Source organism: Moschus berezovskii, chromosome 26 (genome assembly GCF_049115385.1).
Source record: "Moschus berezovskii isolate FMDL1 chromosome 26, NW_MosBer_1.0, whole genome shotgun sequence".
Classification (NCBI taxonomy): Eukaryota; Metazoa; Chordata; class Mammalia; order Artiodactyla; family Moschidae; genus Moschus; species Moschus berezovskii.
The window spans coordinates 39,257,697-39,281,791 of record NC_142485.1 but is presented as its reverse complement, the minus strand read 5'-3'; the positions used below and the strand labels follow the sequence as shown (position 1 = coordinate 39,281,791).

Sequence of the window (24,095 nt, the reverse complement as noted above, 5' to 3'; positions counted from 1 at the left end):
TGTAGTTTTACTGCTGTAGACCATTTTGCATCGAAATAAACTAAGTTTTCAGAGGCAAAGAACTTGTTAATATCTAAATGCCTCAGTGATAGTTTTCCGTGGATTGATGTAAAATTCCGAGGTAAAATTTGGAGGACTCATGTAAGAGGATCTTTAAGAGGCCCAGAGTGTTAAAAACACAAAGTCAAGGACTATTTTAGAAGGTGATACCATTTTGGTGTTTTTCTCCAAACCCTCTCCCTACGTTCCCATCAACTCCTGATCCTCGCGCTGTACAGGAAGAAACTCGGCATTTTGAAAGCCATGCTTGTTCACAGTTAATAATCACTTGAAATAGGCTTTCGATCTAGAAAGTGTATGATTCTGGATAATACGTCTTTTTATATTTTTGTTACCTGTTTTTATCTTGCAGTTTGCTTATTTCACTGGTCTGATCCAAAATCTGTTTTTCCAATTTGTTTGTAGAAAGGGAGTGTTCTAGAAGCTGAAGTTCAAGTCTTGTCGTCTGATTTAATACCTAAATGTAACAAAATAAAATTCCTACTTAGTATTTTTTTAATTAGCTGCAAAGTCATCTAAATTATAGGAAAAAATAAATAAAATATTACTTATTTACCCAAGTATCTTATTTTGGCATATTTTTCATTTTCATAAAAGGTTTGTTGTGCTGGAATACTTCTAAGTGTGCTAAACATTTTTTTTTTTCACCATGGTATTTTGGAAAGGATTTAATAGTTCTGGACAGTGGTGTTTGTGTCAAATAGTATAATGGTCATTTTCTCGTTCTGTCGTGTTTTGTCGTTTCACGCAGTGGAATAATCAGGAGCGTAAGATGATCATATTTAATGTATCAGGAATAGTTGGTAAATAAAAGAGGCATTTCCTTTGCTGGAGACAGATGCTGCCCCTCCTCTCTGTGTCAGTGGACGGTGTTTAGAACCACCCGCTTCCATTCTGTAAGAGCACAGCTTGCTTTGAGCCTAGCATTTCTTTATTTGCATTCACTTGTTTAGTCTCCCCCGCTTTCCTCTTCCATGTCTCTTTTTCCTATTTTAAAAGTCATGTCAGCCCATCAGGAAACGAGAGCATCGGTATGGAGCAGAGGCTGGGTCTCTCTCTGCGGGCCTCTCTGACACACACCACGTGCGGTATCGCTGTTCCATTGTGTTCCGACAACTTCAAGAATGAATTCTTTCGCCTTTGGCTGCATTTTCGCAGGAAGAGTGTGGTGACTCATGTCCTCTGTGTCACGGTTACTCAGGATGTGACGTCATGTGTTAAGTGTCAGGCAGAATTGTTGGCCGGAATGAGGGTCCTTGAAAGAAGCATTGTTTGCTCGGGGTCTGTGTCATTCATGAACGCCTTGGCATGGCCCCGTCACACAGGTTTAGGGACAGCCTGGTCTTCAAAGCTGGATGCCTTCCTGCCATGACCACTCTTCTGTGCATGAGTAAAGACCCCGGCCAGCCCCAGGGTGTGATTGGATCCTAACACCTGGAATATAGATGAGGCCTGCATCTTCTGTGGGCCCCAACAATGTGCATTGGTTATTGAGAGAAGGAATTGGAAACTTGTCTTTGATTTTGCTCCTAAGGGAGTTCAGTGAATTCAGCAGGGGAGGGGCAGCCGATGGGTCCTGACCAATCCAGGACCAAGGCAATCTTTTCCCATCACTTTTCCAAAGGCCTCCAGCTGCAGGTGACTCTAAATTACCCAGGTCCCATGGTTGTCTATTGTGTCTAAGACCTCAGGCCTCCAGCCTTCCCTCAGTCTGGTTTAATAGTCTCTCATGCTGACAGGTTGGAAGAATCTTCTAATCAGAACCTTTCATGTTTGAATTTAACCAGCTTCACATAGTCACTGCCCACCAGATACCTTAGTAAGCTGATACATAATTTGGTCCCTCGATGTCTTTGATTAGGCTCAGCATCTTATTGTGTTTAGTCGGATATCAGAGGCCATTTTCTTTCCAGCTATTTTCCTGTTTTCCACCTAGTTTTGCAATAGATTTTTTTAAAAAATCATGTGACCCAACAAAATCTCATTAAATGCTAGTGAGTCTAACTTACAGAGGATGGCCAAGGTTTCCATTATTGCTTTGTAGCTTATGCTTTTTTCTTACTCTTATCTGAAACATAAGCAACATTATACTTTGGGTCTTCATGGCTGTGCGTGGGCTTTCTCTTGTTGAGATGAGCGGGCTCCTGGTCGTGGTGTGTGGACTTCTTACTGCTCTGGCTTTTCTTGTTGCTGGTGGAGCACAGGCTGCTGGTGGCTGGTCTCCGGTGGCTGCAGCGTGTGGGCATGTGGAGTCTTACCTTCCCCGACCAGGTATTGAACTCGGCCCCCACACTGGCGGGCAGATTCTTACCCACTGCGCCACCAGGAAAGCCTCAGGACTGTTTTCTGAAGGGCTTGATTGCTCATCAGTTGTATTCTCAGAAGGTGGACGTGTGATTCAAATATTACTAATCTATTTTAATAGTTGACCATGGGTATATTTATACATTTACTTTTAGGTGTTTGTGTCTGAACTTGTTAAATTTATTTTACCTCTTAGAATTTTGAGTACCTTGTGGTCCATTGTATAAAATGTCTGTATTTTTCCTAAACTATTCTGATATTGTGGAGATACTTGATAAGCAAAGAACATATTATTCTGTACTCAGCTAAGAATCTTTCCTTCTCCTGCCCCTCCCTTGCTGTCTCTCTGCTTGTCCAGCGGTTCTCGGGGCAGCGATGGGAGAATGCCAGCACCCTTGTCTACGTGGGCTGCCTCGATTGGAAGGCTTGTGGTTTCTCTTCTCCCTTATCACCTCCTGGCTGATGCTGGGCATGTCTTGGTTCTTTAGCTTAAGCAGCACATGAATCATAAGGTTATACAGGAATAATATGTCATGGGAACCGTTTCAGTTAAATCTTTTTTTTTTTTTTTTTTTTTGAGCATTGCTTATAACTCATGGTAGGAAGATACTTCTCATAAGCCTATAAAGAAATCAGGATTAGAACCCAGCAGGCCATCTTACCAGTGGTGAATCTTGAACTTGGAGCTTCTCAATAGATCCCCCAATAGCACTGTTTGCCCACCGGGACTCTTTCTATTGGGTCACATGTGGCGGGCCATCCAGCATGGCTCCAGACAAACTTTATTCTATTGTTTTGCTGTTATTCTTCTAATATTTTCATAGTTCATATTCTTCTTTTCTACCATTAATTGATTGCTTATAGAACCGTAAAGCTCACAGGGAACTGGCCCGCTCTCCCATTTGGAGTCACCACCTCGGAGGCCTGCAGAAAGCTGGTGCCTCACTCCAATTCATTCATTGGGTTAGTCATGTTGCGCAGGTCTTTGGGCTGAAAGTTAAGCCCTCTCCGTGCCTCAGCTGCTGCTTCTTACTCTTCCCTTTGCTTCTTTCTCTCTAAACTCACACCACAAATTGTATAAACTCACACCACAAATTGTTTTGGCAGTTCCATGAAACTTAGGTTTCACCTTAACTCAAGAGTTAGGGTTAAGAACAAAGTTTCTAGCACTTTGCCTCTGCTCTTCATGCCTCAAGTACACAAAAATGTTAAGGGCTCAGAACTGAAAAGTTCGTCTAGAGTCCAGAAAACAGCAGTGAGGCAGTGGAGCACTTATCTTGTAGCAAGTGTGAAAATAATGTGAAACTGGTCTGAATGTCTTCAGTAGAATAAATGTAATTTAATGTCAGTATTAAAAATATATATTTCCTGATTTTAATTTCTATCTAGACACAAATTCTTAAGTTCTTATCAAGTCATCCTTTTTTTCTGCTTTTCTGGAGCTTTCTCTGCTTCTCCCTTGTGTCATTAGGTAACGCTTTTGTGCTAGTTATTTGTCAGTCCGGGCCACTCTGTGTTCCCTGTTTCCCTACTTACTTGGGCTTCAACATCAGTTAGCTTCCGGGTCTGCTCTGCGGTTTGATTGAGCAAGTTGGTCCCTATTTCTATCATCACAGCGGTCTGGTTCTGTACCGCATTCTGTTGGATCTCCACCATCTCTTTCTTCATGTTGTCCTGGATGTAATTCTCAAGCTAGAAAAGAGCAAGCGTCAGAAAGACAATCATTGGTCAAAGGATCATACATTGTATTCCTAATTCGTTTCCCTGCCTTTTAAAACATCTCTTGGAAGATGTGCGCCTTGCTCTGATAATGGGGAAATCTTGCTGTTTTTTTTTTTTTATCACTAGCAATAAAAAACAGCATGATTTTATATTCACTCAGAACCCAGCAGCTCAGTAACAGCATGTGTGGGAGGCAGGCTGTTTAGGCAGCCCTCGAAGACCGCCCGTGGCAGCGAGGAGGTGGTGAGCCCACAGCTCAGAGACGGGCAGGTGCCCTGCCATCAGGCAGGAAGGGCCACGGGGGTTCCAGGGTGTTTCGGCGTGTGACGCAGAAAATGAGAATTTGGTATAAGGAAGCATCTCTGTTTCTCGCATGTTCTAGACTGTGGCTTCTTAAAATACAGGCTTTAGAAGACTCTTAAGCTAGAGCACGAGGAAGGACACACCTTTGGGTTTTCCGGGTAACTCAGGGCCACACTCCATAAAGACCACTCTCCTCACCAACTTCCCTCTAACTGAGTTCATCACACATTAGACCTGTTCAGTTTCTCTGGTTTTTCACGGTTTCGTCATTTTCCTGATCAGGCAGACTTAATCATCTGCTCGTCTCTTCATCTCGCGTGACTGTCAGGATGGTTCTTCTGCCTCGAGTTGCTGTGGACCGTGGGTGGGCCAGCTCATTTTAACATTCACTTGTGTGCAAGGGCGTCGGGAAGGTCACTCACTGCCATGGTGTAGATGCCTATGTCTTTGACAGTTAAAATACACAGTTAAATACAAATGCAGACCAGCCAGGTGTGTGTGAGGAGTCTGTGGGCTCCAGGCTGTGCACAACTGTCCCTCCATTTTCTGTGAACTCTAGGTAAGCTGCTTGACTTTGGGGGAACTACAGAGTCCTCATATATATAACAGGGTTTCGGTTTGGTCAAGAGGAGCGTTTCAAGGATTAATTAAGCTATATTTTTAAAGGCATTGTGCCAAAAGGTCTATAGTCTTTCTTAATTTATTCTTGCCTTTTTCCTCCCCCCGCCTTTTAAAAATTGTAACTTTTACAATTTAAATACGTGATCTAAAATAGTTCATGGATGGAAGTTTGTAATTTCTCCTCTCCTGTCTCTCCCTCTCCCTCTCTCTCCTCTCTTTCTGCCTGCCTCTCATTCCCCCCCTTCCTCCACTACCATGGGAATAATGGAATTTTTGAGGTTAAAGTTAAAGCTATGTAAATCATCCAGAAGAGTTGTCTTAGTTACTCTTAACACCCAACAAAGATAATATTTAGAAAGACATATTCTGGGAAGTTTGGAACCATTAAAGATACACTCAAGCTGGAGTTTGGTTTTAAGTCCATATGCTGAAGTAGTAATTTACAAACTAGTAGAAATAAGTCTTAATCTTCTCGTTGGTTTCTGTAGTGAAGAGCTAAATAAAAGCAGTTCTATCTCCTGTCATTCTTAATCACATAACTAGAAGGTGAAAATGGATCCTTAACTGTCCCCCACCCTGACTCTAGAACCAACGAGGCAAACGTGGTTACAGTCAACAAGAAACACGAGAGGCTTGTTTACAATTTGATATTTGAAAGTCAAGTTGCAATTTAAAATTAGACTCAAGAACTTCAAAAGACATAGAAGATCTAAATTTTTTAAAATAAAATTTCTTAACTTCATGGCCATATCTTTCTGTAAGCTTGAAACAATAGGTTATAAATGCTTTTTAAGTCACTATTTTTCAGCTTTTCTAAGATGACAAAGTCATGTATGAGGTGTGCCCATCTCGTGTGTAAAAGTATACATATCCGTGTATGTTAGAGGGGAAATTGCAGATGTATATACGTGTGTATATAGATATTATATATATAGTGTGTACGTATATTGTTTATTTTCATGTGTATGATATATGCAACTGTATAAAGTAAAATTCTGTATGATACTGACCCAACTGCTAACTAATTGAAATCTTTGAGAGAAGAGAAAAACAGGAATATTCAGCCTTAGATTTTTTTTTTTATATTGATTCTCAACAAGTTTTGTGCTTTCACACTTGACACAGTGAAATTAAGGTTATAAGAGAAAAGGGCAATATGACAGTTGTACATATATATAGAATGGAATATTTCCCAGCCATTAAAGAAAAAGAATTTCAGTCGGATCTAATGAGGTGAATGAACCCAGGGCCTATTATACATAGTAAAGTAAGTCAGAAAATATATATATATGGAACCTAGAAAAATGTTCTTGGTGAACCTGTTTGCAGGGAAGGAACAGACTCAGATGCAGAAAGCGGACTTGTGGACACAGTGAGGGAGAGAGCGGCATCAGCGCGCCCGCCCTGCGCCCCCGCTGTGCCAGCCCTGCGCCCGCCCTGCGCCCCCGCTGTACCCGCGCTGCACCCGCCCTGCACCCGCGCTGCGCCCGCCCTGCGCCCCCGCTGTACCCGCGCTGCGCCCGCACTGTGGAGTGTCAGTTGGAGCTACTGCGTAGTCGCCGCGCAGGGCTGGTAGCCCAGGGCAGGGAGCACTCTGTGATGGCTGCAGGGGTGGAACGGGGAGTGGAGGCAGGAGATGCAGGTATAATCCTGACTGATTTGCACTGTTGTATGGAGGAGACCAACACAACGCTGTAAAAAAAAGTTTTTTTAATTTAAATTTTAAAAGCATATAGTTGCTCCCCAGAACAGAAGCAAGAGCAACAGTAGCAACCACAGTAACGAATAACTAAAGTCCAGCTGACGCTTATTGGTTGCTTCCATGTCTCAGCGACTGTGCTCACCTCTTTCCACCGACCCAGGTACCCAGTCTCACTCACGTGGGCACTTCTGGACTCTCGGGCAGGCTGGTAGTTCAACCCAGAGGCCACACCCGCCTTTCTGCCTTTTAACAGCCAAAGTGGTATGTTCCAAAACTGATATGAGCCTGCCTTTCAATCAATGTCCGAGATTCTCAGGGCCTTAAAAGAGAGAGGGAGACCACCTACTGTGCAGTTAAGGAAGCCGAAGCAGTCATTTTTACTCACAGAAAAGCCTAGATGTGAAGATTACCAATGATGATTTTTATCTCCTGGGAGCATCATGACAAAAGAGTCTTTTTCACTCCAAAGACTAGTAGTGATTTTTCGCAAGAAAGACTCTGAACATTCATTATACAGTGTGAAAATTTCCCATTTAATGAAGCCTTTCTTCCCTGGTGGCTCAGATGGTGAATGCAGGAGACCTGGGTTCAATCCCTGGGTCAGAGAGATCTCCTGGAGAAGGAAATGGCAACCCACTCCAGTACTCTTGCCAGGAAAATCCCACAGACAGAGGAGCCCAGTAGGCTACAGTCCATGGGGTGGCAAAGAGTCAGACACGACTGAGTGACTTCACTTTCACTTTCCCTAAATCAGTGAAAGACCAGATCTAGGAATGAAGCACTTTGGTTGATCCACACCGACACCTGTGTTTTAAAAATTCCCATCTCTTGAGGTTGATTATTTTCTAGTTTATTGCCGCAGTACATCTTTCTGTTTAGTATCCCCTCTGTTTAATTGTCTTCGACTGAAACCCAGAAATACTGAAATCGGCCCGGTGAAATTTCACTCAAATACAAGGAAGTCTTAGTACAAGGAAACACACGGGACAAATGAGGTCTTTCCTCCCACTGGCAGCGTGCTGCAGCGTTTCCCGCTCTTGCTGTGTGCACTCAGTTGCTCTTATCAAAACAGTTTCAAGACACTCGAGCCTCCCGAGGGAGGGACATGATTCTTTCTCACTTCACATGGGTGGCTTCATGCACTCATATTTTGCAGGGATGTTTGACGTTGCCCTCATGTCTGAACATGATTAGGCAGCAGTTCTGATTTGTGGGTCCAAGCGCCTCGGAAAGGTTCCCATTACAAGCTAGAAAGGACTGCGTGGACGTTCATCATGTCCTTGTTTTAATTGGTGGTCCAAACATGCTTCCAAGTATGGGTCCTTGAGCTGTTTCTCTTTCCTTCGGATTACCCACACTCGAATTAACATTGTAAGGCTATTGCTGTGATTATAAGTTGTGTAGATTTTTTGCTTGATGTTATTTTTTATTTGTAAAAGAGTTGCACTCCAAACACCATCTTTTAAAAGTTGGCAACACATCGAAATTCAAGCAGCCAAAGAAAAATATTTTAGCAAAACATAGACATATATGTATTGTTTTAATGTGAAATATGTCCAGAGGTTTTTCATTGCTCCCCCAACATTTGGAAAGATCAGATTTGACAGGAAAAATAAGCCCATTTTTCGAAGCAACTCTGGCAGATTGATTACACACCAAAATGTTTTCCTGGCTGTCTTCCTTCTCACCAAGATTATCGTCATTTTTTTTGCACCAAAAGGAAAGTAATCTTGAAATTGGCTGGGGAAAAGAATGCATGAGTTGTATACAAAGCCCATCCCTAACTCTGGGATTTTGATGTTGGTCATTGCTTCTGTTTTTAAATTTATTTTGCTTTCGGCTACACTGGGCCTCCATCGGTCTGTGCAGGCTTCCTCTAGTTGCGGCAAGTGGGAGCGTCTCTCGAGTTGTGGTGCGAGGGCCCCTCATCGCGGTGGCTTCTCTTGTGGAGCGCAGGCTCTAGGTGCACAGGCTTCAGTGGTTGTGGCGTGTGGGATCAGTGATTGTGGCACAGGGGCTTAGTTGCTCCGTGGCATGTTGGATCTTCCTGAACTAGGGATCAAACCCATGTCACCTGCATTGGCAGGTAGATTCTTTCCCACTGAGCCACAAGGGACGTCTGATCGCTTCTATTTAAACACAGCCCCATGTCCTGATGATGCCTTTTAGTTCATTAGGTTTTGCCCATCTGGACGACCTAATCTCCCTAGGCAATTAACAAATAACCTGAGGTTTCCTTGGAAACATTTTATTCTGTAACTTTTCAATTTAGAAACAAGATATTTTAGCTGTTCTCTCTTTCCCATCCAAAAGGCTGCTTTTCCTCCCTTGGTAATCCCTCTGACTTGACCCCTTCTTCCCACCCGAGGTGTGCCCTCTGTCTTCTAGATTGCCGTACGGCCCCTGATTCTGGCCCCACGATCTGAGAGTCAGCGCTTCCTGCAGGCTCTTCCCCCCGCAGCTCCTGCGCTCCCCTGCACCTGGGCCTGTGAACTGTGCAGCACACGCCCTTCCTGACCTGTGCTCCGTAGTCTCCACGCCTCACTCCCTGCGCACACCTGCCTCGTAGAGACACCAGACACAGAGGCTGCTTCATCCCTTCCACCTCCTTCATCCCTCCGACCTGTGTCATCTTTGCAGAAGGCCTTTCCCTTCCTGCAGTCAGCCCCTGCACCACTGCACGCTCTCTTCAAAGAGCCCCACATCCTTGCGTGTTGTGATTTGATGTTGGAAATATTTCATTTCTGTTTCATTGCTGTTTAAATCTCCTCACACTACAGGTCTGCATTCTTGTTTGCTTGGGATAGAGAAATACTGTAACCACTCTCCAGCCATACGCCCTAGTGACGACGAGCAGAACATTTGCTTGAATGCAAGATTATTAAATCCAGGAGTATTCTGTTTAGAAGGCTTCTGACCTAATGTTCTTGGTTCCCTGTCTTGAGGAAACCAAAACATCTTTCAAGGTCTTCAGACAGAGAAGTGGCAAAGCTGGGCTTTTCTCTCCCTCCTTATAAGCCTTGTTTTATTTTGCTTTGTGTATCTGGAGATCTTACTGGCCAAGCAGTTGTGTCCTCAGCAGAGGTTAAAGGGGAAAGGCTGGGGGATGTGGATCTCAGTCAAATCTTTGTCGCCTCAAGCCTTGCAGGGAGCTGGGGGTGAAGGAATGGCCCCGCCCTTCAGAGACAGTGTTCACGTGCCCCGTGAGCTCGGGCGTCTTTTTGAGTCCTCTTCGTATCAATGCCGCGCTCGGATCCATGTCTCCCAGAAGAGCCCACATCAAGGCCACTTGCCTTCCATCAGCTCCAGCAGTCTCCCTGTCTGCCCTCCTTGGGTTCCAGCAGACCGGACATCAGGGAGGCGGGGCCCTGCAGCACAGGCCTTCTGGGTGGTTGATAAACAAACCTGCTTGCAGCCACCAAAATAACCACGTGGACCCACGCCATGGAGGATCATTCGAGCACTTCCTACCTATAACTCATTTGTTCTGGCCTACTTTCCACTTTTTCTGTTTGTCATTTCTGAGTGACATCCTGTTAACCTGATCCTGTGTTTTTAGATAACCCTGTTCCTATTTTCACTAGTATAAAGAGACTAAATATGTGCCTGGTGCTGCCTGCAAACTGCAAGACACGGTAAGGAGCAGAGCCACAGGCACCAGTTGCTGCTGAACTGGGGTTCACAGCTTGTCCCCCTCCTCCTGGGACAGACAAAGTTGTAATCATCTGAGTGCTCCAGTGTATCTGGGCTCGTATGTCTTTGCTTTTATTGTGGGTGTCACTTTGTGTTCCTTTTCGTTGTTTAGCTTAGATGTATATATATATCACATATACTATCTCTTTGCCTCTTCTGTGTTACCCTTACCATCAGTCCAAATTCTAAGGAGAAAATGTATTTTTCCCTTCAGAATTTCCTACCAATAGAAAGGCAGTTTTTCATCAATAGCATCCTTTTTTTTAAATATATGCAAGCGTAACGAGGGTGGTATAGCAACATAAATTCATTTGGACATTTCATATGGGAAAAGGGGTCACATTTTACACAAGATGCAGCTGTTAAGAGGACTTTGAAGGTACATACATATTTACCCAAATATCTGCAAGAGCCCTGGCTCACAGCACCTTGCAGATACTTGTCAGTCACGGAGCAAATAATATGTAGCAGATCCTGTAAGGTCATATGTACACTTATAAACAGCAAGAATAGTCACAGCAGTAACAACTGCAAAATGCTTTTTTACACACACACATATACACCTATGCATATATTTCTTTAATGAGCTTTGATTCTCAAGCTGCCTTGGCTTGAGTTTCCCCAAACCAGAGCCTACCACGAGCACACCCGCAGGAAGTTTCCTTAGGAAGAGGCCTCAGGGAGCCGTCTGGGGATACAGGCCAGGGAAGCCGGACAGAGTAAGCTGGTTCACACACGTGGACTCCCTCGAACACCATGGCGGCCCCTGGTGAGAAGCCCCACAGGCCCTTCTGAGGGGCCCCAGGAAATGCATTTCAGACCTTTCCACCTGGGTTAAGCACTCCCTTCCCACTGTAGGCTGCACTGCAGGGGCCCCGAGGATGCGTGGAGGTCAGGCCGGAAGCTGGGTCTGTGGGACTAACGCCCACTGACTGCTCCCTGGGGGCCTTCCTGGACAAGGGGGGCCCAGAGAACCAGCCGAGGCCTCCAAAGTGGTCCCTGGTGTGTGCTGGGGTGCCCCCACCTCACTCACAGAGCAGAAACCCCGGGAGGAGCACTCGCATGCCTCCCCGAGGCCTGTGGACCCAGCTCTGCTGTGACGCAGGTGAGGCGCTCGAGGCCCAGGTCGTGTGGGATTGTGGGGTTGCAGCCCTGACTTTTGCAGTTTGGTAGTAGTGCCGAGGAGACAGCTGTCGTGGAAGCAGCCCTTCGAAAAGGGCAGTGTTGCTAACAGATTAGAGGAAGGCTGGGCCAGAGACCAGACCGAGGCCACGATCACCATGTGCCGAAGATCAAGCAGGAAGTTCGACAGGCCCGAGCAGTCAGGAAACTTCGCTCTGACCTCAGCAAGTGCTCAACCACACACAAGACAGCCTGCTGACTCCTGCCAGCTTTGGTCTGGTTTCTGGTTCCTGGGCTCTTTTGTTCTCAGCCTGGGAGATGCAAGTGATGCTTCCTACAGAGATGCTTCCTATACAACTGTTCTCTCCTTTGTAAAAGGAATTGTTGATTATTACAATGGGAAATTCATTGAAATTCAGCTCTGGGAAAGAGATTTGATGATACCACTCTAATGGCAGAAAGTGAAGAGGAACCAAAGAGCCTGTTGATGAGGATGAAAGAGGAGAGTAAAAAATCTCTCGGCTTAAAACTCAACATTCACAAAACTAAGATCATAGCATCTGGTCCCAACACTTCATGGCAAATAGAACGGGAGAAAGTGGAAACTGTGACAGATTTTATTTTCTTGGGCTCCAGAATCACTGCTGACAGTGGCAGCCATGAAGTTGACACTTACTCCTTGAAAGAAGAACTATGAAAAACACCTGGACAGTGTATTAAAAAGCAGAGACATCACTTTGCTGACAGAGGTCCATCTAGTGAAAGCTGTGGTTTTTCCAGTAGTCATGTACAGATGTGAGAGTTGGACCATAAAGAAAGCTGAGCGCTGAAGAATTGATGTTTTGAAACTGTGGTGTTGGAGAAGACCCCTGAGAATCCCTTGGACTGCAAGGAGATCAAATCAGTTAATCCTAAAGGAGATCAACCCTGAATACTCATTGGAAGGACTGATACTGAAGCTCCAATAACTTTGGTCACCAGTGGGAAGAGCCGACTCGCTGAAAAAGACCCTGATGCTAGGAGAGCTGGGAAAGATTGAGGGCAGGAGAAGGGGATGACAGGATGAGATGGTTGGATGACCTCATTAACCCAATGGACATGAGTTTGAGCAAACTTGGGGAGATAGCGAAAGGGAATCCTGGAGTGCTTCAGTACATGGCGTCCCAAAGAGTTAGACACGACAGACTGACTGAGCATACACACACTAGGGAGTTGTTTTTCAATGATTCTAAAACACTCTTGCCTTTGAAAAGTATAATGCACCAAGAAAAAAGTGAAGTGAGTCAGTATTTCAGTGTCTTTCTATGGCAGGCAGAACCTTTGAAACATTATATATATGTATGTGGACATGTATATTTACTAATATAAACACATCCTCACGTGTGGAGATAAATGTAGATGCAGATATATCCATCCATTGTCACCTGTCTGTGGGTGACACACCTTTAAATGCCATATGGGGAGCAAGACTTTGGAAATCAGTGACATTGTTGAACTCGCTAGAATATGAGTGAGGATTCTAGGACCTGCATCCCAGTGCTAGCTGGTATCGGAGTGAAAAAACCCTGGAGACCCAATGCCCAGCCCAGGACTCTTATCCCTGCACTGGTGTGCCTGTCCACCCCTGAAAACTTTGCTACTAAGCCATTAGCAGTGTTACTTTTCGCTTCTGGGAGGAAGTATTCAGATCGCAAATGTTACTTGGGTCTTATCTGTTTCTTTCTGTATCATGTGAGTTTGCAAAACTTCTGGGTAGCTTTCTAGAGAGATCATCTTTGCAGCAGGCCTTTTTGTTAACATGAAATAAATGTGCACGGCCACAATTACCATGCTAGACGGCTCTGAAAGGGGAGAGACTAACGGAATTTAAATGATTTTTGTCTAGAAGATACCTTCAAGACTAGCTAGCTCTTTATAAGGAAGGCAGGAAGCTTGTGTTGTTTCTTTAAAAGAGGGAGGTGGTGGGAATGCAGATGGGAATGCTTGAGAATCTCAGAACCCAGCCCTGCACGCCCCGCTGAGAGCCGCGCAGCAGAACGGAGCCCAGCCAAGCCTTTCTGCTGCTTTATCTCCTCTGCTAGCGAACCAAAAGGTGGAGGGAATTCCAACAGAGAGAATTCCAGGACAGTTTTGGAAGGTGCCCAAAATACACTGGACTAATTTGTATGAGAGCTTGGCGATCAAGTATTCCCTCCCTTGTATATGAGGTGTGCTACTGACCCACATCAGCAGGAATGTGTTCTTAATGGGGTTTTCTCGGTGCCCTGATCGCTCTCTTCTGAACCGTTCGTATTCTCTTGCCCAAACACCATTCTGTCTACTTTACAGTGGATTTGAGTAAGTAGATTCAACATACATTTGTTTGCATACCATCTCCGCTGCAGCTCTCTGAGCCGAGTGTGTGTGACAGTGCTCTGTCTGTGGCAGGGAGGAGCTGACGGCCACCATTCACTGTCACGCTCTGCTCACAGTTGCTGCAGTAACGATGCTGGGAAATATTTAAACAAGTGTGTTCCCTTCATTTTGCTCTTAATGTTCATAAAGTTATTGTTGCTGCTTCTTGAATTTTATGATTTTATAGCAGCCAAAGCTCATGCTTTTCTGGACCATTAAGGAGGAAAAGTTTACCTCTTCTAATAGATTCCGTTCCGTTCTGTCGCTCAGTCGTGTCCGACTCTTTGCGACCCCATGGATTGCAGCCTACCAGGCTTCTCCGTCCATGGGATTCTCCTGGTAAGAATACTGGAGTGGGTTACCGTTTCCTTCTCCAGGGCCTCTTCCCGACCCAGGGATCGAACCCAGGTCTCCCGCATTGGAGGCAGACACTTTAACCTCTGAGCCACCAGATTAGATAATCTCTAATTTGACCTCTGGTTAAGTCCTCTCAAGGGTTTAAAGCTATAAAAGTTTTCATATTTTTATATTTATTTACATAATTCAGTGGCCTGTGTGCACACACTTTAGGAAATCACGTACTTACTTGCCTGTGCTTTGCAAAAGCGAAGCAACCTACAAGTGAGCAATTCTTTTTTTAAACTCACATTAGAAATACAAATTATTTGTTTAATTAGGCTTTATTTTTCAGATTAATCTCTACAGCTGTAATGCATTTTTTAAGCATTTTAACAACTTATTTTAAACCTGATCAACATTAAAAAAATTTTTTTTTCTAATCAAAAGCAATGCAACAAAAGTAGAACAATATTCAGTGCCTAGGCTAGGTGGCAAATAGAATAGTATGTTGTTGTTTTTTATTTACTAATTATAACTCATTTCTTGCTCTGAAATTTGATAAGAAATGTATTTGCCAAAATATTTACTGTTAACCACTGAAAAGTCTGCTAATGCTGCTGGCACTGCGGTTCACTTTGGGAGGCCACAGGGAGACTTGACACACATCCCCCTTCTGACTGAGACTCCCAGACCCTCAGGACTGTGGACAGCTGCAGTCTTCCCCAAGGAGAGAGACTCCACCAACAACTGCAGATAGTGATTGTGACCTTGGACAAATCAGGGAGCTTCTAATTATGTCTTCCTCAGCCTCCAGACCCAAAATAAGAGTGTCTTGCTACAAAATACATGTTGTATCGACATCTCTCTAAAAAATGCCCATTCTAGGAATGCTGTTGTTTCTGACTTATTTCTAGAGGGGAGTTTATTTCGATCTTCTGTTTTAGGAGCATGTCATTCATTCACTACTTTCCCTCCAATGCTTAAGTGAGAATAGAGATGCAAAATTTGGCCATAAGTGAGAATGTTATTGCTTCAAATGAAGTTTTAAATGCACATTATTTCTACATGATTAAGTACTTACATTCTAAAGAAATTGTGGGATAAAATTTCACTTTAAGAAGAAATCCATTTAAATAAAGACACCCTTAAGGTGTCATAAACTGACTTGCTATATAACATCTCAAATCATGGGAATTTGAAATGTTTTGTGACCAAGTACAAGATACCAAATTGAAACTGCTAAATGACATTCCTTGATGAGCACTTTTTGCTGCTTCCTGTCCTCAGCAGAATTATTATTTTGACTTATAAATATGGTTCCTTGGGACTGGTTTGATGTATTACTCCATTACAACTCAACTTTTTAAAAATAACTTAGCAGATTGCTGCTGCTGCTGCTAAGTCACTTCAGTCGTGTCTGACTCTGTGTGACCCCATAGATGGAAGCCCACCAGGCTCCCCCTTCCCTGGGATTCTCCAGGCAAGAACACTGGAGTGGGTTGCCATTTCCTTCTCCAACGTGTGAAAGTGGAAAGTGAAATGCTATCACAGGCAGTCTGTGAAGCAAAAGAAGCCCACACAAAAGAGTACTTAATATATGATCTGATTTATATGAAATTTAAAAACAGTCCAAACTACTGATGGTGACAAAAGCCAAAATAATGACTTCTGGTGGGCAGGTGTTTAGGAGAGTGCAGGAGGAGTCATCAATGAGGAAGGAGCATGAGGGAACCTTCTGGGTACGAGAAATGTTTTATATCTTGATCCCTGTGCTAGTTACACAAGTAAATTCATATTTTAAGGATTTGTGAAGCTGTGAATTTAAGGTTAGTGTACTTTATACACTTCCTGTGTTTTAGACCTCAATGAAAATATTTTTAAAGGAAAGATATTAAAAACAAAATGTTTGATAAATTTTGCCATGACATTATGGCCCTCATTACTATGAGTGATTTTATTTACCTCTGCCTGCAGCTTTCATCCAGTTACACCACTTAACGAAATTAACTTTGGAAAAGTGGTTTTAAAGTGACTGTCTGCAGAGCTGTAGATAGAGGGTTAAAAACATTCAGTTAGGTAAATTAGTAATTTAACATTCTGAAACTTGATTCTTCCCGGATCGAGCATAAAAGGCATTTGCTCTTGGAAGACCAAGAAAGAATTCATGCAGTTCCCATTAGTCTAAAAATATATAATAAATAAATAAATGTCTGAGTCATGGGTTGCATTTTGATGGAGTTCAGTGCATCAAGTGTAGCAAGAAAATGATTTATCCTTTGACTAGCTGTGCTATCCATTGACGAGAATACAAAATTGCTTTGAGAAAAATAAAATAAATGAACTAATCTAATCGTATTTTGAGGTATTCCAATTCCAGTGGCTCTTGCTTTTGAGTAGCATTATAAAAACTTGCATAAAGTAGCTTAGTTCTTGTTGGATTCAGGTTGGAAGGAAGCTCTATGTGTGATTGTTGAAGCCATTTGTGGGGCATCCTTGTAGATCAGGTTTGGGGACTCAGACACACCTGAGTGTGAATCCTAGCTCAGCTGCACACTAGCCATCGGGTCAGTTTGTTTAACCTCAGGTTTCTCACTGGAATAAGTGCCTTCTGTGCTGTGTTAGTCTGAAAATTAAATGGGACAAATGAATTAGGGTTCCCAAACTGTGTGCCAAGCCACCCTGGGTCCCTGCAACAAACTCCTAAGAACTCTGGAGATAGTTTACATATTCAAGGGCAATCCCACAGTATTTAACATCTGTCAGTTACTGGAAGAAATAGTAGCTCAAAGAAGCTCAGTTTCAACACTATTAGATTGTACCATTCAGCAAAACTGGGATTTTGGTGGTTGCTGTTGTTAAAAAGCAAGTACTATACAAAAATCAGCACGGAACTTGAAATGGGGTGATGGTGTCCAGTCTGATTCCACAGTTTGAGAAGATGGGCAGTGCTAACCAGCAAGCATATTCCATAAATAATTGGGGTTACTTGAGTTTTAGAACATCTTATATAGGACCTTGCATTGGTAAGGGGTAAGTTCAATCCATCCTCTTCCTTGCTGTCCTCCAATCCAGATATTACCTTTAATTTCTACCTCTATGATTTGATTATGTTTACTGGAAAACCAGTAAATTAAAAAGCGCCAGTATATCATGTAAGATCTTCATTAAGAAGTATAGATGAATATCTTCCCATTTAAAAACCATTAAGAAAAACATCCATGCTTCTTGCAAGGTTGTGTTGGGCACGGTGTCTCTTTTGAGGCGAACGACTTTTACAAGCTTAGTGCGCTTGAGGAGAAGCTTCCTAGTGCAGCATGCCTGTGTTCTGTGGGGCAGCACGGCTGCCTCAGGCCGGTATGTTTCTGGTGGTGCAGTGGAAGTACAGACTGTGTGCCAGTTTCACAAAAGTAATGTGGTTCATTTCTGCATGTAATTTATAGTTTGCATGCTTGCCATCCTCACTTGTTCAAAGTTGAACGAGTTTTATAGCATACAGAGAAGCCAAATTTACTTGAACACCAAAGCAATTTGGGAAATAAATTTTCAGTGTGATTCTTCAAATGCTTGTGGTAAAAGTACAAGGGACTTGAATCATTTTCCCATAATTAGTTTCAGTTCTGTAGGTCTGCCCCCTCTCCTTAACCCTATGACTTTGCATGTGTGTCTATTCCAATGGAAGCTAGTGGAAAATTCCTATCCCCTTTCGCTCCACTGCCACGAGTTATAAAAAGCATGTCATTCAGAATCGACTTTTTCTTCTGCATGCTTGAATTTTTACTCACAACTTGAAAGAAAAAAAATAATAATTTCAAGAGATATTTCTCTGTCAATGAGATAAGGGTCCATAGCATCACTTTGGGCCACTGTAGAATGGCTGACTCACTCTGCTTCATGGTCGGATATTTATATGAGCCAGTTTTGGGAGGAATAGTGTATGACAGCGTGCCTTGTCTTTTCCAGAGCCTCCTGACACTTATTCACACAAGTCACTTAAGATCCACTTCTCATTGACTAATCGGTGGGAACAACAAGCAAGTGGGGATGGGGGTGAAGAGGCAAACAAGTGTGATTGAGGGGCGAGGGCTTACACAAGTGGTGGGGGTGAGACCGGAGGGCTCAGGCAGGAAGTGGGAATGAGGGCTGAGGGCTCAGACAGGAAGTGGGGATGAGGGCTGAGGGCTCAGACAGGAAGTGGGGATGAGGGCTGAGGGCTCAGATAGGAAGTGGGGATGAGGGCTGAGGGCCCAGACAGGAAGTGGGGATGAGGGCTGAGGGCCCAGACAGGAAGTGGGGATGAGGGCTGAGGGCTCAGACAGGAAGTGGGGATGAGGGCTGAGGGCTCAGACAGGAAGTGGAGATGAAGAGTAAGGGGCAAGTGCGAAGTGGGAATGAGAGGGTGAGAATTCACACAGGAAGTGATGCTGAGGGGTGAGGGCTCACACAGAAAGAAGGAATAGGAGCAGGGGTTCACCCAGGAAATGGGAATGAGGGGTAATAGCTCGCAAAGGAAGTGGGAGTGAGGGGTGAGGCTTCACACCGGAAATGAGGCTGAGGGGTGAGGGCTCACACAGGAAGTGGAATGAGGGGTGAGGGGCAAATGGGAAGTGAGAGTAAGGGGTGGAGGGGAACCAGGAAGTAGGAATGAGGTGGGGAGTAGAAGTGGGGATGAGGGACAAGGGCTCACACAGGAAGTGGGGATGAGTGCAAAGGGTTCACCCAGGAAGAAGGGAACAGCGGCAGAAGTTTTCTTATTGTGGAGTTCATTTGTTTGTTTCAATCAAATTATGAGTCATCCCCATTTTTTTAACCAAAACGCCCTGTGGTCACTGCTATGATTTGGTCTTGACTCCCACTAGCCGGTTTTATTTTATCAGTGGTAGTGAATTCTTGAAAGTTTCCCTCAGTTGTAGAAATCTGGTTTCAAATTATCGTGGTCCACATGCCAGCTTAAACTTTGTGGCTTAACGTCTTTGTTGAGTCCCCTCAGCAGGAGGACCTACATTGGAGTTTTGGCTGCTCTTTGGGAATCCAATTATGAGTTGGTTCTGCTGGAATCTTGACCTTCCCTTGGAGAGACTGTAGGAACACTTTGGCTTACGGAGGCCAAAGTTAGAACTTAAGTGAAGGTTTTTTTGAAATTGCCTATCCTGCATCCCAACACTTTCAGGTGGTATGTGTGAACCTCTTTTAATTGTTCCTGAACCTCTAAACCATTGGTCTTCTGGAATGTGATTGGCTTTGTAGGAAAGTCTATGCTAGCCTTGGAGACATCCTGGAAATGACAGTGGTAAACTCAGCACTAGGGCATGAACCCTCATCTCGGTCCTTCTCCCCCATGGCCACTCGCTCTTCTCTGGCCAACCTCAGGAAAGCAGCTCTGGGTTTTTGATGGCCTCGTTGCTGTGGTCTCCGTGGTCCCTATAACTGCTCAAAAAGCAAAATCAGTCCACCCATACCCAGAGAGGAGCTGATAGGCACCATGGTGCAGAAAGTATAACAAATGGACTTTCACAGTGATGACTGTATCATATATTTGAAGCATAATACCATCCAGAAAGGGCTTTCCAGGAGGTGCTAGTGGTAAAGAACCTCCTGCCAGTGCAGGTAGACATAAGAGATGCGGGCTCAATCTCTGGATCAGGAAGATCGCCTGGAGGAGAGCATGGCAACCCACTCCAGTATACTTGCCTGGAGAATCCCATGGACAGAGGAGCATGATGGACTGCAATTCAAAGGGTCGCACAGAGTCAGACACACCTGAGGCGACTCAGCAGGCATGTACCACCTAAAGAGATTTGGAAAAGGGAACATCCTGGCGCTCCCAGAAGCACCAAGCCGGAAAGTGCTTTGTCCCTCTCAGATGCCACAAAAGAAGGTGTTGTCAGGGGAGAGGCGAAGGTAAGGCCAGAAGAGGCGGTGAGTCATACCAGTCAGGCCTGTGTTTTATACCCAGGTTTTCTCTTCCCGTGAATGTTTACACAGCTCCTTCTTTCCTAGTTGCCTGCTGTAGTTATTTCACTATCTCCATGTTAGCCTCCTGTTGAAACCTCAGTGTAATATATATTATGTTTGACCAGCCCTCAAAGTATTCCTTAGAAGTCCTTTCTAGGCACCTCAGGAACAACACCAAGACCACTCTGCAGTGTATTTTCTGTAGAGCAGGTTCTATTAGACGGTAGATTAGTCCCGAAAATCATTCAAGGAAGCTTTAAGTCAGTCCAACTGTATGGATTCCAAAGATACAGGAAAGACAATACAGTACACAATTCGTGAGTTTGTCCAGTTAAGAATTGTTGACATCCATAAGGAAGACAAGTGTCCATCTACAGTAGTACAGTAGACACATTACTTGTGTCATGCTCATACAGTGGAATACTGTACAGTGATGGAAAAGGGAAAATTTTAATACACTCAAAAACATGAATGAAGCACAGAAATTTTTTTAAAAAAGACCAACAAAGAATATATACTGTATTCCAACTACGTGAAGTACAAAACTTAGCAAAAGTAAAATTAACCTATAGTGGCAAAAGGCAGAATAGAGACCAGCCTGGAGATGGGGGCTGGGAGGATGCCAAGTGGGAGGGGCAGGAGGGCACCGCCTGGTGGTCATTACACAGCTATGTATTGTTGTTCAGTCACTAAGTCATGCCTGCTTTGTAACCCCATGACTGCAACCAGGCTTCCTTGTCCTTCACCATCTCCTGGAGTTTGTTTCAACTCATGTCCATTGAGTTGATGATGCCATCCAACCGTCACATCCTCTGTCACCACCTTCTCTTCCTGCCCTCAATCTTTCCCACCATCAGGGTCTTTTCCAGTGAGTCGGTTCTTCGCATCAGGTGGCCAAAGTATTGGAGCTTCAGCTTCAACGTCAGTCCTTCCAATGAATATTCAGGATTGATTTCCTTTAGGATGGACTGGTTGGATCTCCTTGCAGTCCAAGGGACTCTCAGAAGTCTTCTCCAACACCACAGTTCAAAAGCATTTATTCTTTGGTGCTCAGCTTTCTTTACGGTCCAACTCTCACATCCATACGTGACCACTGGAAAAACTACTGCCTACTGTGTTCTCACACAGCTATGCATATATTTCACCATCAAGTTACACGCTTGCTTCAGACTTGTTCATTCTATTCTAAGTTACACCTAAAAAAAAGTGCTGGACTCCATAAAACCGAGTCAGCTCAGAGTCAGAGGCGTGTCTAAGCGAGCCTCTGAATAAATGAAAAGCAAGGGCTTCCCTGATCCGGTCTTGCATTGGGGAGCAGAGGTGTATGTGTGAATGGACTGAGTTCCTGCTCTTCACAGCTTCTTACTTTGCCCGCCCCTTACTCCTACAGGGCTGTCTAGGGAAGGGTCGCATTTCAGTTTTCCCACCTTCACTTGCTTATTCACGAGCCCCTCCCTGTGTCTGCAAACAGAGTGTGTGCCTCTGTCTGCAGACGCAACAGCTGCCATCTTGCTGTTAGGCGCGTGTGTGTCTCGAGACGCCAACGATGGCAGCAACTGTTTACACTCATGCAGCGTCGCTGGCTTGTGGAAGCTTAAGTCATCCAGGTTTGACTGTCCTGCTCATCCACCTAGGTTCCAGTCCTCAGAGTGAGAAAGGGGAGCTGCGAGGAGGTGGGCCAGGGCTCAGAAACAGGGCAGACCTTGGTGTAAATCCCTGCTCAGCATCCTCATATCTCCGCACGCTGACGCTGCTCACCCTTCCCCGGGATCAGCGTCTTCTCACTGGATCCCACACTTGTTCTTACTCCTGGTGCTGGGCGTGCTTGGGCCATGACCACTGTGTGTAGCATCAGACCAGCAGGTGTCAGGGGCCACCGTGAAGTCGGGTAGCTCTCCTGGTCCACTCAAAAAGATGTGTTATTATAAGAAACTTGGAAATAGAGAAACTGTCCTAGTAGTGCCATCTGGCACCACTCTGAGCTTGAGTTTCTTGAAAAAGGAAGAACAGAACAGAACATCTCCCTGCAGTAGGCTGTCCCAGAGTAAACGCTCAGAGGTCACGAGTCGTGTGCACCGGGTGAACGCCAGGTGCCGTCCTGCCAGGCAGGAGCAGCCTGCCTCTGTCACGTCACAACCGCACAGCAACGAAGCAGGGAGAGCCTGTCTCTGGGTCTGCCTCTCGTGACTGCTGTCATCTGAACGGTATCCTTTCTGCAAGAACTCTGTAGACTCTTATAAGCAAACCAGCTAAGTATGCTGGCATCAAAATGAGGTTGAAAGCCCCCTTGTTGGGAAAGAGGTGAGGAAGTGGTGGATCTGTGTCCTCCCTTTAGGATTTTGAATCACTTTAAACTGAAATGGACAGAGAAAGCGTCCATATTAAGTAGAGAGTTGTTTATTCACCAGATATTTTTATCCTTTTCCCCTCCTCGTCCAAGGATCGTTTCTTTTAATGGTAGTGGTATTTCAGGTGAAGAAGGGAAAGGAAAGCAGCATGCTATTCAGGGACAGCTGTAAAACCTAGGTGGCATAGGGCAGGCTAGTCAGGCAGCAATGAATAAACGACCCATATTAAATAAACATTGTCCAATTAGAGGGAAAGGACATACGGGTTCATCATGCTCGTCCTAAGCCAAGATGGAGCCGTACTTGAAAATACGGAGAATTAACTACATCATAGAATCAGCACTTGTTTTTTGAGGGGATGGTGTTCTGATTAGCTTTGATTCTTTAATTTGTTACATAATTATCCCAACCATCACTGCTTTTAAGAGCATTTCACTATTGCAGTTAAGTTACAGCCAGTTCAGGTTAGGAATTCCTGTTGCTAATACTTTATTGAATTAAGATTGGATAAGTTTATTTTAGGAAATTTAAGAACCTATTCCTTAGTAGCTAAAAATAATAAGGAATTTCATACACATACAAAAAAAAAGTTAAACATAGATAATTGGCCTGTGGTCGGAATTTGATTATTTTATGTTACTCAGCAAAATATCTTCTCTCCAGCAGCACTTTTTACCAGCATTTCCCATTAAGAAGATCACTTGGCTTAGAGAAATTTTAAGCTACATCTGTATGTAATAATTTTTCAAGATTCCAAAGACTAGATAGTAGTTAATAAAACTCGAAGGAATTCTTGAATTATCTTCAGACTAATATTTATAATTACCTAGCGAATAATCAAGAGTTGATAAATATCTTATTGATTCCACAAATCTAATGGCAGAGAAAATGCTTGCAGGAGCCCAAAGGAAAGAATACATCTTTGGAATTTTGGGTCTTTTCTACCAAGATGTGTGGGTTGACTAGTTAACCCCAGAACGCCTGCTTCTTAATACTCATTTAGCTCCTGCCGCCCTCTTCTATGAAAATATAACATGCAGAAGAGTAACACTGTTCTTCGATTACCAAAAGCTGAAGTGATAAAAAATTAAGTTTAACAATGAGACCTGACTTTGAATGAGCTCGTGGCTCACCTGTGAGCATGATGGGACAGAAGGAGGTGGTCTCGGAGAAGATGCCCTGCACAGTTTCAGAGCCCAGCATTTCTGCAGAGAGGCTGTCAGCCCCCTAATAGAATCAGGACCTTTTACGAGCACACTTAGAGCTGTCGCTGTCCGTGTTGAAAGAAAGTTCACTGTCTTACAGAGTAAAGATACACCTTGAGGTATAAGGTCAGATCGCTTAACCTGATGAGACTGAGTAGATTATAGTCTTTAATATGAGAGGTAGAGGAGATCTTGATAAGTGTTTCTCTGGTATCAATAATAAAACTCATTATAATGATAGTCCCTGAAGTACTGTGACATCTTACAGCACACTTTTGTGTTTATCATCGTGTTTGAAACACATAGTAATCCCCTGAGGTTCCTGCTGTA

The 24,095-nt window shown here is 44.1% G+C and overlaps 2 protein-coding genes across 8 annotated transcripts in view; one reads left to right on the top strand and one right to left on the bottom strand.

The window, feature by feature from the left end:
• The window catches only part of MCPH1 (microcephalin 1), a 236,353-nt gene that overhangs the window by 124,120 nt on the left and 88,138 nt on the right, over positions 1–24,095 (top strand). The gene's annotated exons all lie outside the window — the stretch shown is intronic.
• ANGPT2 (angiopoietin 2) overlaps positions 1–24,095 on the bottom strand; it is a 58,370-nt gene that overhangs the window by 23,595 nt on the left and 10,680 nt on the right. For both annotated transcript variants that reach the window (XM_055416333.2, XM_055416331.2), the window contains exons 2-3: positions 3,901–4,056; positions 396–517 (exon numbers count right to left, since the gene is read on the bottom strand). In XM_055416333.2, the coding sequence (XP_055272308.1) occupies positions 396–517; positions 3,901–4,056 (278 nt within the window). The remainder of the gene's footprint in view (positions 1–395; positions 518–3,900; positions 4,057–24,095) is intronic.